The 13358-nt window shown below is 35.8% G+C and overlaps 2 protein-coding genes across 5 annotated transcripts in view; one reads left to right on the forward strand and one right to left on the reverse strand.

Moving 5' to 3' along the window:
- ppm1e (protein phosphatase, Mg2+/Mn2+ dependent, 1E) overlaps positions 1-13358 on the forward strand; it is a 113660-nt gene that overhangs the window by 95613 nt on the left and 4689 nt on the right. Inside the window, exons 3-6 of the mRNA XM_056466555.1 lie at positions 1799-1998; positions 9193-9381; positions 9471-9614; positions 11421-11514. Of these exons, the coding sequence (XP_056322530.1) occupies positions 1799-1998; positions 9193-9381; positions 9471-9614; positions 11421-11514 (627 nt within the window). The remainder of the gene's footprint in view (positions 1-1798; positions 1999-9192; positions 9382-9470; positions 9615-11420; positions 11515-13358) is intronic.
- Positions 1-13358, reverse strand: part of rabgef1 (RAB guanine nucleotide exchange factor (GEF) 1) — a 128238-nt gene that overhangs the window by 15036 nt on the left and 99844 nt on the right. The window lies entirely within an intron of this gene.

Raw genomic sequence — 13358 nt, forward strand, 5'->3', positions numbered from 1 at the left:
ACAAGAATAATTGTAAGGAAAAGTAAGGCAAAAGTAATGTCAAAAGTAACTACATAATGCAACTAGTTACTTTTTTGGGGAGTAACTCAATATTGTAATGCATTACTTTCAAAAGTAACTTTGCCCAACACTGGTCACTACTTTGTTTTTTTTGTTTGTTTGTTTGTTTGTTTTCTTGTATACAGTGATTGACTAAGCAGAATAATCAGTCCCGTGATTCCCATCCAAACAAACTACAGATATAAAAATCACATTAAACAGACTGATTTCAAGACACAGATGCTGATGAAGATGAAGGATGTCTACAGTATAATGACTGAATTTACCAAATGGCCCTAAACAATAACTGAATGCACTACAGAATGTTTTGTTTTCAAACACATGCACAAATTATTCTTTCAGTGCAGCATGAGCTTTGGTTTGCGGCGCTAACTGCACAAAAGCAGCAAACATATTGTTTTAAACTTTCAATAATCTGTACAGTATATGTACAGTATATACGGCATGCATAGCTCTGGGGTAAGGAGGTTCTCAGATAACGTTATCCTAAAATATTTTTTTATGTTTTTTTAAAGGTAAATAAAGGTGTAGGTTATACAATGCGTTGTTAATTGCAGAGCTCCACTATTCAAAAGGAAGAAGAAAAAAGATCAGGAAAAGTAACAACGCATTACTTATTAAAAGTAACTAAGTAACGCAACTAGTTACTTTTTTGTGGAGTAACTCAATATTGTAATGCATTACTTTCTAAAGTAACTTTCCCCAACACTGGTCACTACTTTATATGTCCCGTAATTCCCATCCAATCAAACTGCAAATATAAAAGTCACATCAGACATGGATGCTGATGAAAATGAGGGATGTCTACAGTATGATGACAGATTTTTCCAAATGGTCCTAAATACCATTTATATAGTTACTAAATAACCAATAACTAAATGCACTACAGAATATTACGTTTTCAAACTCATGCACAAATTGCCTGCATTCTATCAGTGCTGCATGAGCTTTGGTTTGCGGCGCCAACTGCTGGACACTCATAGCTGTTAGTCAGGGGTCAAAGGCTGGAAAAATTTTCACAGCGTAATACTCACTCCTCACTATTAGGCCTGTCACGGCACCTATTTTTTGTCGTACCATACATTGCACCAAAATATGTTGTGATAAACGATATCATTGTCATTTTAAGACCATTTCATGTCACTCATTATATAATGCCAGAATGACAATATAATATCATTATGATGCAAGTACACTCTTCCAAAGAACACATACTATTATATTCTTAATATTTTATTTAACTATAGTCTTTTTGACAATTTCATAATTAGGAATTGGAACCAGAATGTGAAAACGCATATCTTAAATGAAAAATAATAAATGCTAACAAAAAAGTGCCAGGTAAAAAGCAACCGTGACTGCGATATCTGCTATCAGATCTAATTTCTGTTGTCAGACACCCACATGAAAATGTACTAAAGTAATTTATAGTAAATACTATAGTGTTTTTAACTATACTGACACCTCCGATAGAGATAGAGATGTTGCTAGAACTGTTTTTTATGTATGGGTGATATATATTGAATCACCAAAAATGATTAAGGCCATGCTCATGTGTTGTGTGAGAAGTCAGTATATTGATTATTGTGACAGGCCTACTCACTACTCCTGACTACTTTTAGAAGGGCTACTTTTACTGTATTTACACTTCTTTTGAAGTAACGGTACTTTTACCTGAGTTTTTTCAGTGCCCTTACTTCTACTGATAACATGTAACATGTTATTTTTGTCTCAACAGAGATCGATTCAGTGAAGCTGGCGCGACTTGTCTTCAATAAGCTGTGTGAAACGTGCAGTCATTGGCTAAAAGAGTTTCCGTATCGCCGCCGTCACTTGCCATACTACGAGACCTCCATCCATGCTATTAAAAACATGCGCCGGAAGATGGAGGACAAACACGTTGTGATTCCTGACTTCAACACACTCTTTAATCTACAGGTATGATGATTTTGAATTATGTTTTATTTAATCCAAATATATTATACACTTGCATTCAATTGTTTGTTTGTTTTTATTAAATGAACATTAATAAAAAATAACAATTATATTGACATAAACTAATGAAATTACAAAAACAACAAAAAAGACATTTTTAAATGAAAACAGAAAAGATAATAAAATTACTATTTGATATCCTTACCGCAAATTTGTTTACTTAAATTCATTGAATTTCAAGTGTATTTTTTAAGTAAACTTTATGTAGTAAGTACAGTCATGTCAATGTAGCAGAATACTTGTGAGTGTATTATTCAATACTACTTAAGTTTGTTTCATTTTAATGATAATTTTAAAAATGTTTGAGTACACATCTAGTTGAGAACTACATTTATTTTATTGTACTGCAACTAAACTACAGTAGATACTGTGCATCCGCAAAGTATTTATAGCGCTTCACTTTTTCCACATTTTCCCACAAAAATAATGATATATAGATGGATGGATGGATGGATGGATGGATGGATGGATGGATGGATGGATGGATGGATGGATGGGTGGGTGGGTGGGTGGGTGGGTGGGTGGGTGGATGGATGGATGGGTGGGTGGGTTTATGGATGAGTGGGTGGGTGGATGGATGGATGGATGGATGGATGGATGGATAGACGGATAGAAGGATGGACAGATGGAAAGATAGACGGATGGATGGTCTGTATATGTAAGATGGATGGATGAATAGATAGACAGACAGACAGACGGGCAGATAGGTAGGTAGGCAGATAGGTAGGTAGGTAGATGGATGGATGGATGGATGGATGGATGGATGGATGGATGGATGGGTGGGTGGATGGATGGATAGATAGATGGAAGGTTAGAAGGATGGATGGATGGATGGTCTGTATATGTAAAATGGATGGATGAATAGATAGACAGACAGGTCTTCCTAATTAAATCAATTATTGATTAAACAATTAATTAATTCTTTTCCCCCTTGATTTTTAATGTGGTAGGACTATGCTTATATTGCAGTTTATTTACTATGACTTTTTTTTGTTTGTGTGACAAAACAATACACTTTATAATAAGCAACACTGGATTTAAGAAGCTTTTAAACCTGCAGCGCCAACATAACCACAAAGACATGTCAATCAGCCACAGCTCTGATCCAGAATCAAACTGTAAAGCATCTAACAAACATCCCATGATTGGTTTTCATCAAAAACCCATTTTATGGCCATTGCTGAGCCTCCTCTGCCTAAACAAATAGCGCTCACAAATGTGAGTCTAGATAAATACTAAGTGCCAATACACATAGCTTCTCTTTTCCCAGTAATAGAGTCGTGCTGAACTTAACATCCCCAAAGAAACGGCATTATGCAATTGCTTTCCTCATTGCCGGTGTAATTTCCATTCGAGCGGGAATGTGCTCCGTCACCGGAAAGCAATAAGTGCGGACAGATTTGCAGTCTCACGTCTAGATCCACTTGATGTTTGAGATGAGACGTTCCACTATTGTTCCACTAATATGAGCAGACAAGTGTAGCATGAAATAAAAGCGCCCTAAAACACGACTGCAGGGGAATATTCAATCCTAATGACGACACGTTCCATCAATACTCTCTTCACTAACACACTTTACTCATAGACTCTGAGGCGGTTCTTCATCCGTCACATCTGCCAGCCATTTGGAGATAAATGCTGGGCTTTTACTGGTATTATTGGCGAACACTAACATCCCTTTGCCTTAGGCGGAAACAGATTAGAGACCAGTCTCGTCCAGTAAGTGGATAGTGCAATTCAGTGTACAGAGAGAAATGTAAACACAGTTGTTTTATTTGAGGAACATGAGAAAACTAGCATGCTTCCATTATAGCAAATGATGCACGTTAATAAAAAAAACATTCAAAGATTTGTTGCACGTGTAAATAATATAAAGTACTGCCTGATGATTTATCTGATTCACATGTTGACATTTATTAATTTCTGTGACTGTACAGTAGCTGTTTACATTAAAATATTCAAATATATATACAAAAATATTTTATGCATATAATTATTTTATAAATGATTGTGTTATATGGTAATATTTCGGTACCTAATATATATATTTACATTGAAATGATTAAAAGGAAATTATTTACATTTAATTAAAAAAAATTACAATTAACGCTGCAGGACGCTTTTCGTTTGTGTTTATTTTATGCATATAATACAGGCTAATTAAATTTATGTAGTTCTATTTCAAATAGAAAATATGCTATTTCTTATTAATTTTACTTTAAAGACATGTTTTACTTTAAAATGTTCACAATAAATATTTCTAATATTGCAAAAACAAAAAAGGTTTTCTATGATTTTCAATGAACTACAATAAAACTTCATTTGAAGAATTCATTTGTTTTATATATATATATATATATATATATATACATACATACATACATACATACATACATATATACATACATACATACATACATATATACATACATACATACATACATACATACATACATACATACATATATACATACATACATACATACATATATACATACATATATACATACATACATACATACATACATACATAGTTTAAGCCCCCTTTGAATTTTAACAGAGCAAGGAAATTTTCACAGTATGTCTGATAATATTTTTTCTTCTGGAGAAAGTCTTATTTGCTTTATTTCGGCTAGAATAAAAGCATTTTTCCCGATAGTCTACAGATCAATCCATCATTATACAATATCTTGCCTAATTACTCTAACCTGCCTAATTAACCTAGTTAAGCCTTTAAAAGTCACTTTAAGCTGTATAGAAGTGTCTTGAAAAATATCTAGTCAAATATTATTTACTGTCATCATGGCAAAGATAAAATAAATCAGTTATTAGAAATGAGTTATCAAAACTATCTTCTCTCCGTTAAACAGAAATTAGGGAAAAAAATGAACAGGGGGGCTGAAAATTCAGGGGGGGCTAGTAATTCAGACTTTAACTGTATATACACAGTATATTAAATACTAATATTCAGGGCTTGACATGAACACCCGCCAACCCACTTAAATGCGGGTAGATTACAGCTGTGACGGGTTAGACAACAACACCCCCAAGCCACTTTGGCCAGTTGAAAATAATTTTTAAATTGTAGTTTGCTTAAAAGCAAAGCTCGACAATAAGGATGCCCATCGAGAAGCTGCACGACTGATAAAAACAACTGGTAAATACTGAATGAGAGGATGATCAGGCACATGGAGAGACTCTCACTCACTGAAAAGGGCTTTAGTATCGCGCACAGGGCTGATGTTATGTGTGCGAGTGTATAAATGACAATAATTCTTTTTAAAATGTCAACGGTTTTTGTTTTTAAAGAAAAGTTCTGTTGAATAAAAAGTGTATCTATACAGCTATATTTTGCTTGTTTTGAAAATTTCTAATTATTTTACATTTGTGGCTAAGAAATTCTTCTTATTATTTTTATTTGTTTATTTTTGGTGTAGTCAGAGATACATTTGGTAATCCTTAGTGTTGAGCCCTGAGAAGTTTTGTGAAATAAGAACTAATTGTAATGTGACACTATGAAACTACAAACCACTTGTTCATGCACATTAAGCAAGGTCATACACAACACACACACAAAAAGTGAAATGAATGAGGCGGCATGTGGACATAACACAAAATCTAAATCAACTCATTTTAGCATGCCAAAGTCAAATGTATGCATATAATTATATATTTTCGTAACAACAAAATTGTGGCTAGTGAAAAGCAAAAACTACTAGCCACAGTGGCTGGTGATCAAAAAAGTTAATATCAAGCCATGCTAATATTTCACCTTTCAAAAATGCACAATAAATAAAGAATTGCAATAGTTAAAGAAGGCCACAAAATTTTGAAATAAAATTTAAAAAAGTTTGAGGCTTAATTTATGTTGTTTATTTTATGAACTATATTATATTGTACACTATACTAACTGTACTGTATATTTAAATAGGTTATTTTTTTGTCCTTCAAATACATGCATTGGACAAGATTTGGAGTATTCACCATTAGCAGATTAATCAGAGAAAAAACAACTAAACGAAAATAGATGAATGCATCAATGTTTAATAATAAAATCTAACTGGGAGTCTTTTCATTTGGTCTGGAGCTGCTTGTGTGCAGCAGCACCGTAGTGCAACAGTAAATGGCAGCTCGGGGAGTCTTTCAGAATGAAATCCTTATTTATACCAATGAGAGCTTATCCTGTTTGACCGGCCCTGCTATGGAACTAAGCCATTGATAATACATAAGCTGCTGATAATTAAAACCGATCGGCAAGAGAAAACACCAACATTTGATTTGCATATAGTTCAAATATGTCGAATATTGCGTTTAGCCCTGTTTACTGCAGGTTAATGAAGCAAACTGCTCAGTTGAGGTTGTCATTATTGTGAGGGGACTTATTTCAATTAAGAATGGATTATGAGAGCTTGTTTTTTTTCCTGTCAGTATACTGAATGACTAACAAACATTCTGAATCACTAATAAACAAAACGATGCTTTGTGCTCTAACTTCATAATCAAAACATTAATATCAATTAAAATGAGAATGTTTAAAAGATTCTCTTCTGAATGTGCTTGGTAACATGTTAGTCTAATGTGGCTGAAGTTTCCACTGACTTACAGTAATCACATAGACCAGAGCAATTTCAATTTATCCCCAAAAAAGCACCCATTTTTTTGCATAATTCATAAACACATTTATTTTGCACTGTTTAGTCAAGCAACAAACCTTTTTTTAATGTTTTCGGTAAGGATAAAAAAGTGTATTAGTAGTGTATTATTTACTTGCAACAGATAGCATATCAGAATAGAGCAACAACATGGTAGTTGGTGATAGTGATGTCCCGATCGGGTTTTTTTGCCCTCGAGTCAGAGTCATTTGATTTTGAGTATCTGCCGATACTGAAACCCGATCCGATACTTCTATAATACATAGAAAAGAATAAAGAGCAGCGAAGAAACAGATCCAGGATGTTCTTTATTTTTTATTAAATTCACCTTTTTTTAACATTCAACAACTCTGTTAGCAGAGCACTTCTGTGAGGTAGCTTGAACAATCAAGTAATAAATAACAGAAATTCTTCCTTTTAGACTTTAGTGCAACAATAAATTTTTAAAAATCTAATAAAACAAAAATAGCACCTCAACTTAAAACACAAGTTTACATATCTCACAGTTTGCTATGGCAATGTTGTCGTCATCAACTTTATTATACTTCCAGAGCGCTTTCTGCTTCAAGCTGCTTGCGTGTTCTACTTTGCCAGCATTTAACTAATAGCGTCTCTGCAACAAAGTGATGTCATGCTGCATGCGTTGCTGTTTATGTGTGAAGTCAAGAAAGAGGTCTAACTGTGTGCCACCACATAACTTTAGATGTATTAAAAAAAATGAGAATATATATATATATATATATATATATATATATATATATATATATATATACACACATATACACACACACACACACATATATATTTGAGTCCTGATCGGTAGGTAACATCCGATTCCGATCGAAACAGCTGAAACCGTGTGATCCCTAGTTGATGAGTTTATTAACTACAAGTATGTAAATGTATTAACTACAAGTACATAACTACAGTTCAGAAAGTGCTGGTTCAGTCTAGAAGTTGTAACCTTAATTCTTTAACCTGGTAATTTTTTAACATTCTTTTGGTATTTCTCGAGCATCAGAATAGCATGTAAAGCTCCGTCCTCTACTTGAAAACAGCAACTAAGTTTGTAATTTATAAGGTTTTTTTTGCTTGCTCCCACATACATGGGTCAAACTGACAAGGTATAATAAACCTGAGAAAACAACTATTTACGTATTGTCAGAAAAATAGCTAATTTGTACAAATTTATACAATTTAATTTGGACAATAGCGTATATTTCCTCAAACCCAACCCCTAAGCCCAAACATAATACTTTAGGGCATGGGAAAATGTACTCAAATCTATGAATAAGGTCCAAGGTGTTTGTGGGGTCATAAAATGCCTTAAATTTCAAAAAAGAAATAAAAGATCTTCAATTTACAGAAATATGGTTTTGTTGGTCTTAAATCATTTTAAACAGGTCTTAGTTTTCCTTTGTCCACATAAAGCTACTCAATCGTGCCAACAACACTTGGTTAAAACATTACAATAGCATTTGTTTAAAAGCTCTCCATGTATTTATAGATACCTGGTGAGGACACTGACCTGGACAGACTGTTGTGCATAAATGTAGTGTTGTATAGAAATAGAATTTGCTTGTTTTGACACAATATCTGAAATATGTGGCTAAAAAAATATAACCAAATTTAAAAAAATTTAATGGGACAAGTAAAAAAAAAAAGAAAAAAAAAATCATTATACTTACAACAACTGTGTAAAGGCTGATTTATACTTCTGCATCGTCAAGCGCATAAGAATGCTCCGGCGCAGCCTGCATGTGGTCGCATTGCCCTCGCCGTGGACGTCGCTGATGCACACCTCTCAAAAGATGTAACTACACGTCGCAATGACGCGTAGCGCAAGCTCTGCGATTGGTCGGCTTTTGTATCGCTGAGCGCTGATTGTGTGTGCAGGACTGAGAGCTGTGCGAACCCGTTGGAGTGAGTGTTTACAAGTGTCGAGTCCTGTGAAGGAGCTCCAGATGGAAACTTTTGTTTTGTGTTTTCCTTATGTTTAAGTTGTTGCACGTCCGCCGGTTCCTGTTTGAGTTTGAGCCACTTGTACATTAAGGTTCAGAAAAAACAAAACACCAGTGAAGAAACTCGACAAATAAAAACCTCACTGCCAGCTAGTGTTTCAGAAGTGTTATTGCAGAGCAACACAAACAGCGTGCAGAAGTATAAATGCATGGCAATGCGCAAGGCTTGCAACATGGGTCATGCCAATCACAACGCAAAAGTATAAACCAGGCTTTAGTCTGAAATTTACTTCATTAAGATCTTAAAAAGTCTTAAATTTGACTTTGTGAAAACAGAAGAAACCCTGAAGATCATACAAACTGATACAAATTAGCAAATTATGGTGAGATTGGTTGTATTAAATCATCTCTTGGGCATTTTAAGCTGACACTTTTAAGGAGACACATCTTGGGAACACTTGAAAGTAATTTGACATCTTGAAAACGATATGTCATCTATTAATTACTGTTACTTACTATTTCAGGATCAAGAAGAGCAGGCCTTCTTTGCCGTGTTTGATGGTCACGGTGGGGTGGACGCTGCCAACTACGCCGCCAATCACCTGCATGTTAATCTGGTCAGGCAAGAAATGTTCAGCCAGGATGCAGGAGACGCCTTGTGTCACTCCTTCAAACTGACCGATGAGAGATTCATAAAAAAAGCAAAAAGCGAGGTGAGTTTGTGCCCTCTCAAAACCGTTAAACATGAAGATGCAAAGAAGCTAATGTTTGTACTGACCACGTCTGCATGTGTCTGGAACAGAACCTGCGCTGTGGCACCACAGGAGTCGTGACCTTTCTGAGGGGTCGCACACTGTACGTGACCTGGCTGGGAGACTCACAGGTCATGATGGTAAAGAGAGGTCAAGCGGTGGAGCTGATGAAGCCACACAAACCTGACAGAGAGGTGAAAAAGCATTATTATTATTATTATTATTATTATTATTATTATTATTACTACCACTAGTTGAAGGGTGGCACTGTGGCTCAGTGGTTAGCACTGTCGCCTCACAGCAAGTAGGTCGTGGTTCGAGCCCCATAGGAATTTCTGTGTGGAGTTTGCATGTTCTCCCCGTGTTGGCATAGGTTTATTATTTAGGTTAATACATGAGGGCTAATAATATTGACTTCAACAGTATACGCTTGTGGTCAGATAACTTTAAAGAAACATTTTACTTTTGTTTATTGCGAATGCAGGAGCTTTAGCTAAACTAAACAGGACATTATTAAATAGGGTGTCAAAATGAATTATTTCTTCGATGCACCGCGATGCAGATGCGAACAATTCGGTATCGGTTCAGTAATAATCATAACCGGTTATTATGTACGGACATCATTTATCACATATGTGTTAAATGGTGGTAACTTACTATGGCGAGGGAGGAGAGCGCGAGTAATTAAAACGCTCCAACTACTTAAAAAGCAGACAACTGTGCACAATCCACTGCTTGTGAGTTTGCTGGACAGTCTTTCACTGGCAGGGAAGTACATCAGAACCCAGCTAGGACAAAAATGAAAGCTGTAAATTCTCTCTCACTCTCTGTGGCCCCTTTGACCTGCTGGCGTGTTCATGAGGTAACGTTTTATCCTGCTCTGAACCCAAATAAAACTCTCATCAGCATATTTGCTTAAAAATATAACTTGCGACATTCCCTGTACATATCATTATCATCACTCATGTCTTCAGTAATGACATGCCCTAAATATTTAACAGTTTTACTATTATTTAAAACGTGTCCTGACAAACAAAAATCTGGAAAAATCATATCTCTATGTTCTCTGGTTCTACATGTCATGTAAACACTCTTTTTTGAATTACAGTATATTGCACATCATATCTCTGCCCATAATCTGCACAAACATTACGCAGCTGCTAAAAACCAGCGCTACTTGGGGGAGAGGATAACCAAATCATCTGCATACATGTAATGATTTATTATAGCATCACCAAGCACACAGCCAATCCAACAATCACTTAATTCCTCAGACAACCCGTTCACGTAAACACTAAAACGAGCAGGTGAAAGTAAACCTCCTTGTCGTACTCCATTACATACTTTAAATGAATCAAATGCAGCATTGGCCCACCTAATCTGCATACTTTGATTAGTATACTAGTAAGTTAAAATTCTTAAAATACTATCAGGAATTCCTCTTTGTTTAATTTACTAAAAAGCTTTTGATGATTAACCCTATCAGAAGCTTTAGATATATTTAATAAATATATCAGTTTAATAAATCTGTTTTGTTCAAATGCACCAAAATATATGACCTACAGTTTATTCACTGAGAAATATGAAAATATTCATTTTCAAAATGTGGTGTACTCGTTATTATTGAGCACTGTACATGCTGTTGAATATAAAACACAAACTATTACGTTTAACTTAAATAGTGGAAGACCACTGTAAAAACAAAAACAGTCCTATATTTTCTGCAAATGACTTTTACATCATAAGTCCAGCTCTTTGTGAGGGATGTGCTTTAGAAGAGCCCATTCAATCGACAAAAATCACATGACAGCTAAGCCATGTTACATAATGTACTCCCAAGAGTGGATCTGTTGAGCTGAGTCTTCGGAGCTTTATCTATATAATGAAACTGAGCGTAAGTCACTTAGACTTTAACGCAAATTAGAGTTTCACTAATTAAGCACAAACTGAAAATGACTCTTAACTGTATTGCTTGTTTGTTTATGTGTGTGTTTTTGTAGGATGAGAAAAAGAGGATTGAGGCATTGGGCGGGTGTGTGATCTGGTTCGGCACATGGAGAGTGAACGGCAGCCTGTCCGTGTCAAGAGCTATCGGTATGGGGTCTTTGAGATGACTATACACTTTTTTTATAATGTCAAACTGACAGCTCTAATTGCAGCTCCATGTTCTCTACAGAGCTGCATAAATCAACTGAATAGCGCTTTTCACAATGCATGCAGTATAATGCAGGTAATAGTTCCTCCTGAACAGCAGTAATTGTGCAAAAGGCATCAGCAGAGAGGTTAAAAACTCCTTAAGATGCTTTTGAAAGACTTTTCTTTTGTGCTCTTGGAAGATACACACTGATTTAGATGAGATCTTTTGTAAAAGATAACTGAAGGTCAGTGTGTGTATTTTTAGATGTACAGGTCACTGCAGTAATAACATACTTTCTTTTTGTAGAAAAAAAACAAACACCTTTAGAGTAATGATTGAAATCAGACTGGGTAGATTGCATTTGGTCTCAATCAGTTTGCGTTCGGGCTACACAATGATAGTGTCAAAAGCTGAAGATATACACTCCCCGGCCACTTTATTAGGTACATCTGTCCAATTGCTTGTTAACGCAGATTTCTAATCAGCCAATCACATGGCAGCAACTTAATGCATTTAGGCATGTAGACATGGTCAAGACGAACTTGGTCGTTATAACTGAGATATGCAGAAGAGCATGTCTGAACACACAACACCTCCAACCTTGAGGCGGATGGGCTACAGTAGCAAAAGACCACACTGAGTGCCAATCCTGTCGGAAAAGAACAGGAAACAGAGGCTACAATTCACACAGGCTCACTAAAATTGGACAACAGAAGATTGGAAAAACGTTGCCTGGTCTGATGAGTCTCGATTTCTGCTGCAACATTCAGATGGTGGGGTCAGAGTTTGCCGTCAATAACATGAAAGCATGGATCCATCCTGCCTTGGATCAACGGTTCAGGCTGCTGGTGCTGGTGGTGGTGTAATGGTGTCGGGGATATTTTCTGGGCACACTTTGAGCCCATTAGTACCAATTGAGCATTGTGTCAATGCCACAGCCTACCTGAGTATTGTTGCTGACCATGTCCTTCTCTTTATGACCAAAGTGTACCCATCTTCTGATGGCTACTTCCAGTAGGATAACACACGTCATAAAGCCCGAATCATCTCAGACTGGTTTCTTGAATATGACAATGAGTTTACTGTACTTAAATGTCCTCCACAGTAACCAGATCTCAATCCAATAGAGCACCTTTGGGATGTGGTGGAACGGGAGATTGCCATCATGGATGTGCATCTGACAAATCTACAGCATTATGTCAATATGGAGCAAAATCTCTGAGGAGCATTTCCAGTATCTTGTTGAATCTATGAGGGATTAAGGCAGTTCTGAAAGCAAAAGGGGGTCCAACTCAGTACTAGTAAGGTGTACCTATTAAAGTGGCCAGTTAGTGTATACTGTATTGATACAGTTTGAGTGAATGCATGATAAGAATAGCTCTATTTAATATAATAGATTACAAGCATACACAATAAAAATGCTGGGTTGTTGTAACCTAACACTGAATCAAATATCAACAAAGCAAATGCTTGTGAAAAGGTTTATTTTTTCATCCTGTCATTTAAATCCCAGCTTCACCACCTCACTTAATTATGGATACAGTAGCAGTGTACACTATTACATTAAATAGTGTGAGATTATGGTTTTCGGGTTAATGAGCAATGCTGTAATAAAAAGGTTGACCTCCAGGAAAAAAATCCTTAGCCAGTTTTGCCATGACTTTCTGCACAGAAACTGTTTCACTCCCTAAATGGTGATGGCTAATCTGTCAGATAATCCTATCAGTCTAGCGTTTAATTCCCTTAAAGCTCTTGATTCATAAATAGTACAAGTGAGACAAATTCTGCCACAGCCTAAGCA

The sequence above is a fragment of the Danio aesculapii genome, chromosome 10 (assembly GCF_903798145.1).
Source record: "Danio aesculapii chromosome 10, fDanAes4.1, whole genome shotgun sequence".
Lineage (NCBI taxonomy): Eukaryota > Metazoa > Chordata > Actinopteri > Cypriniformes > Danionidae > Danio > Danio aesculapii.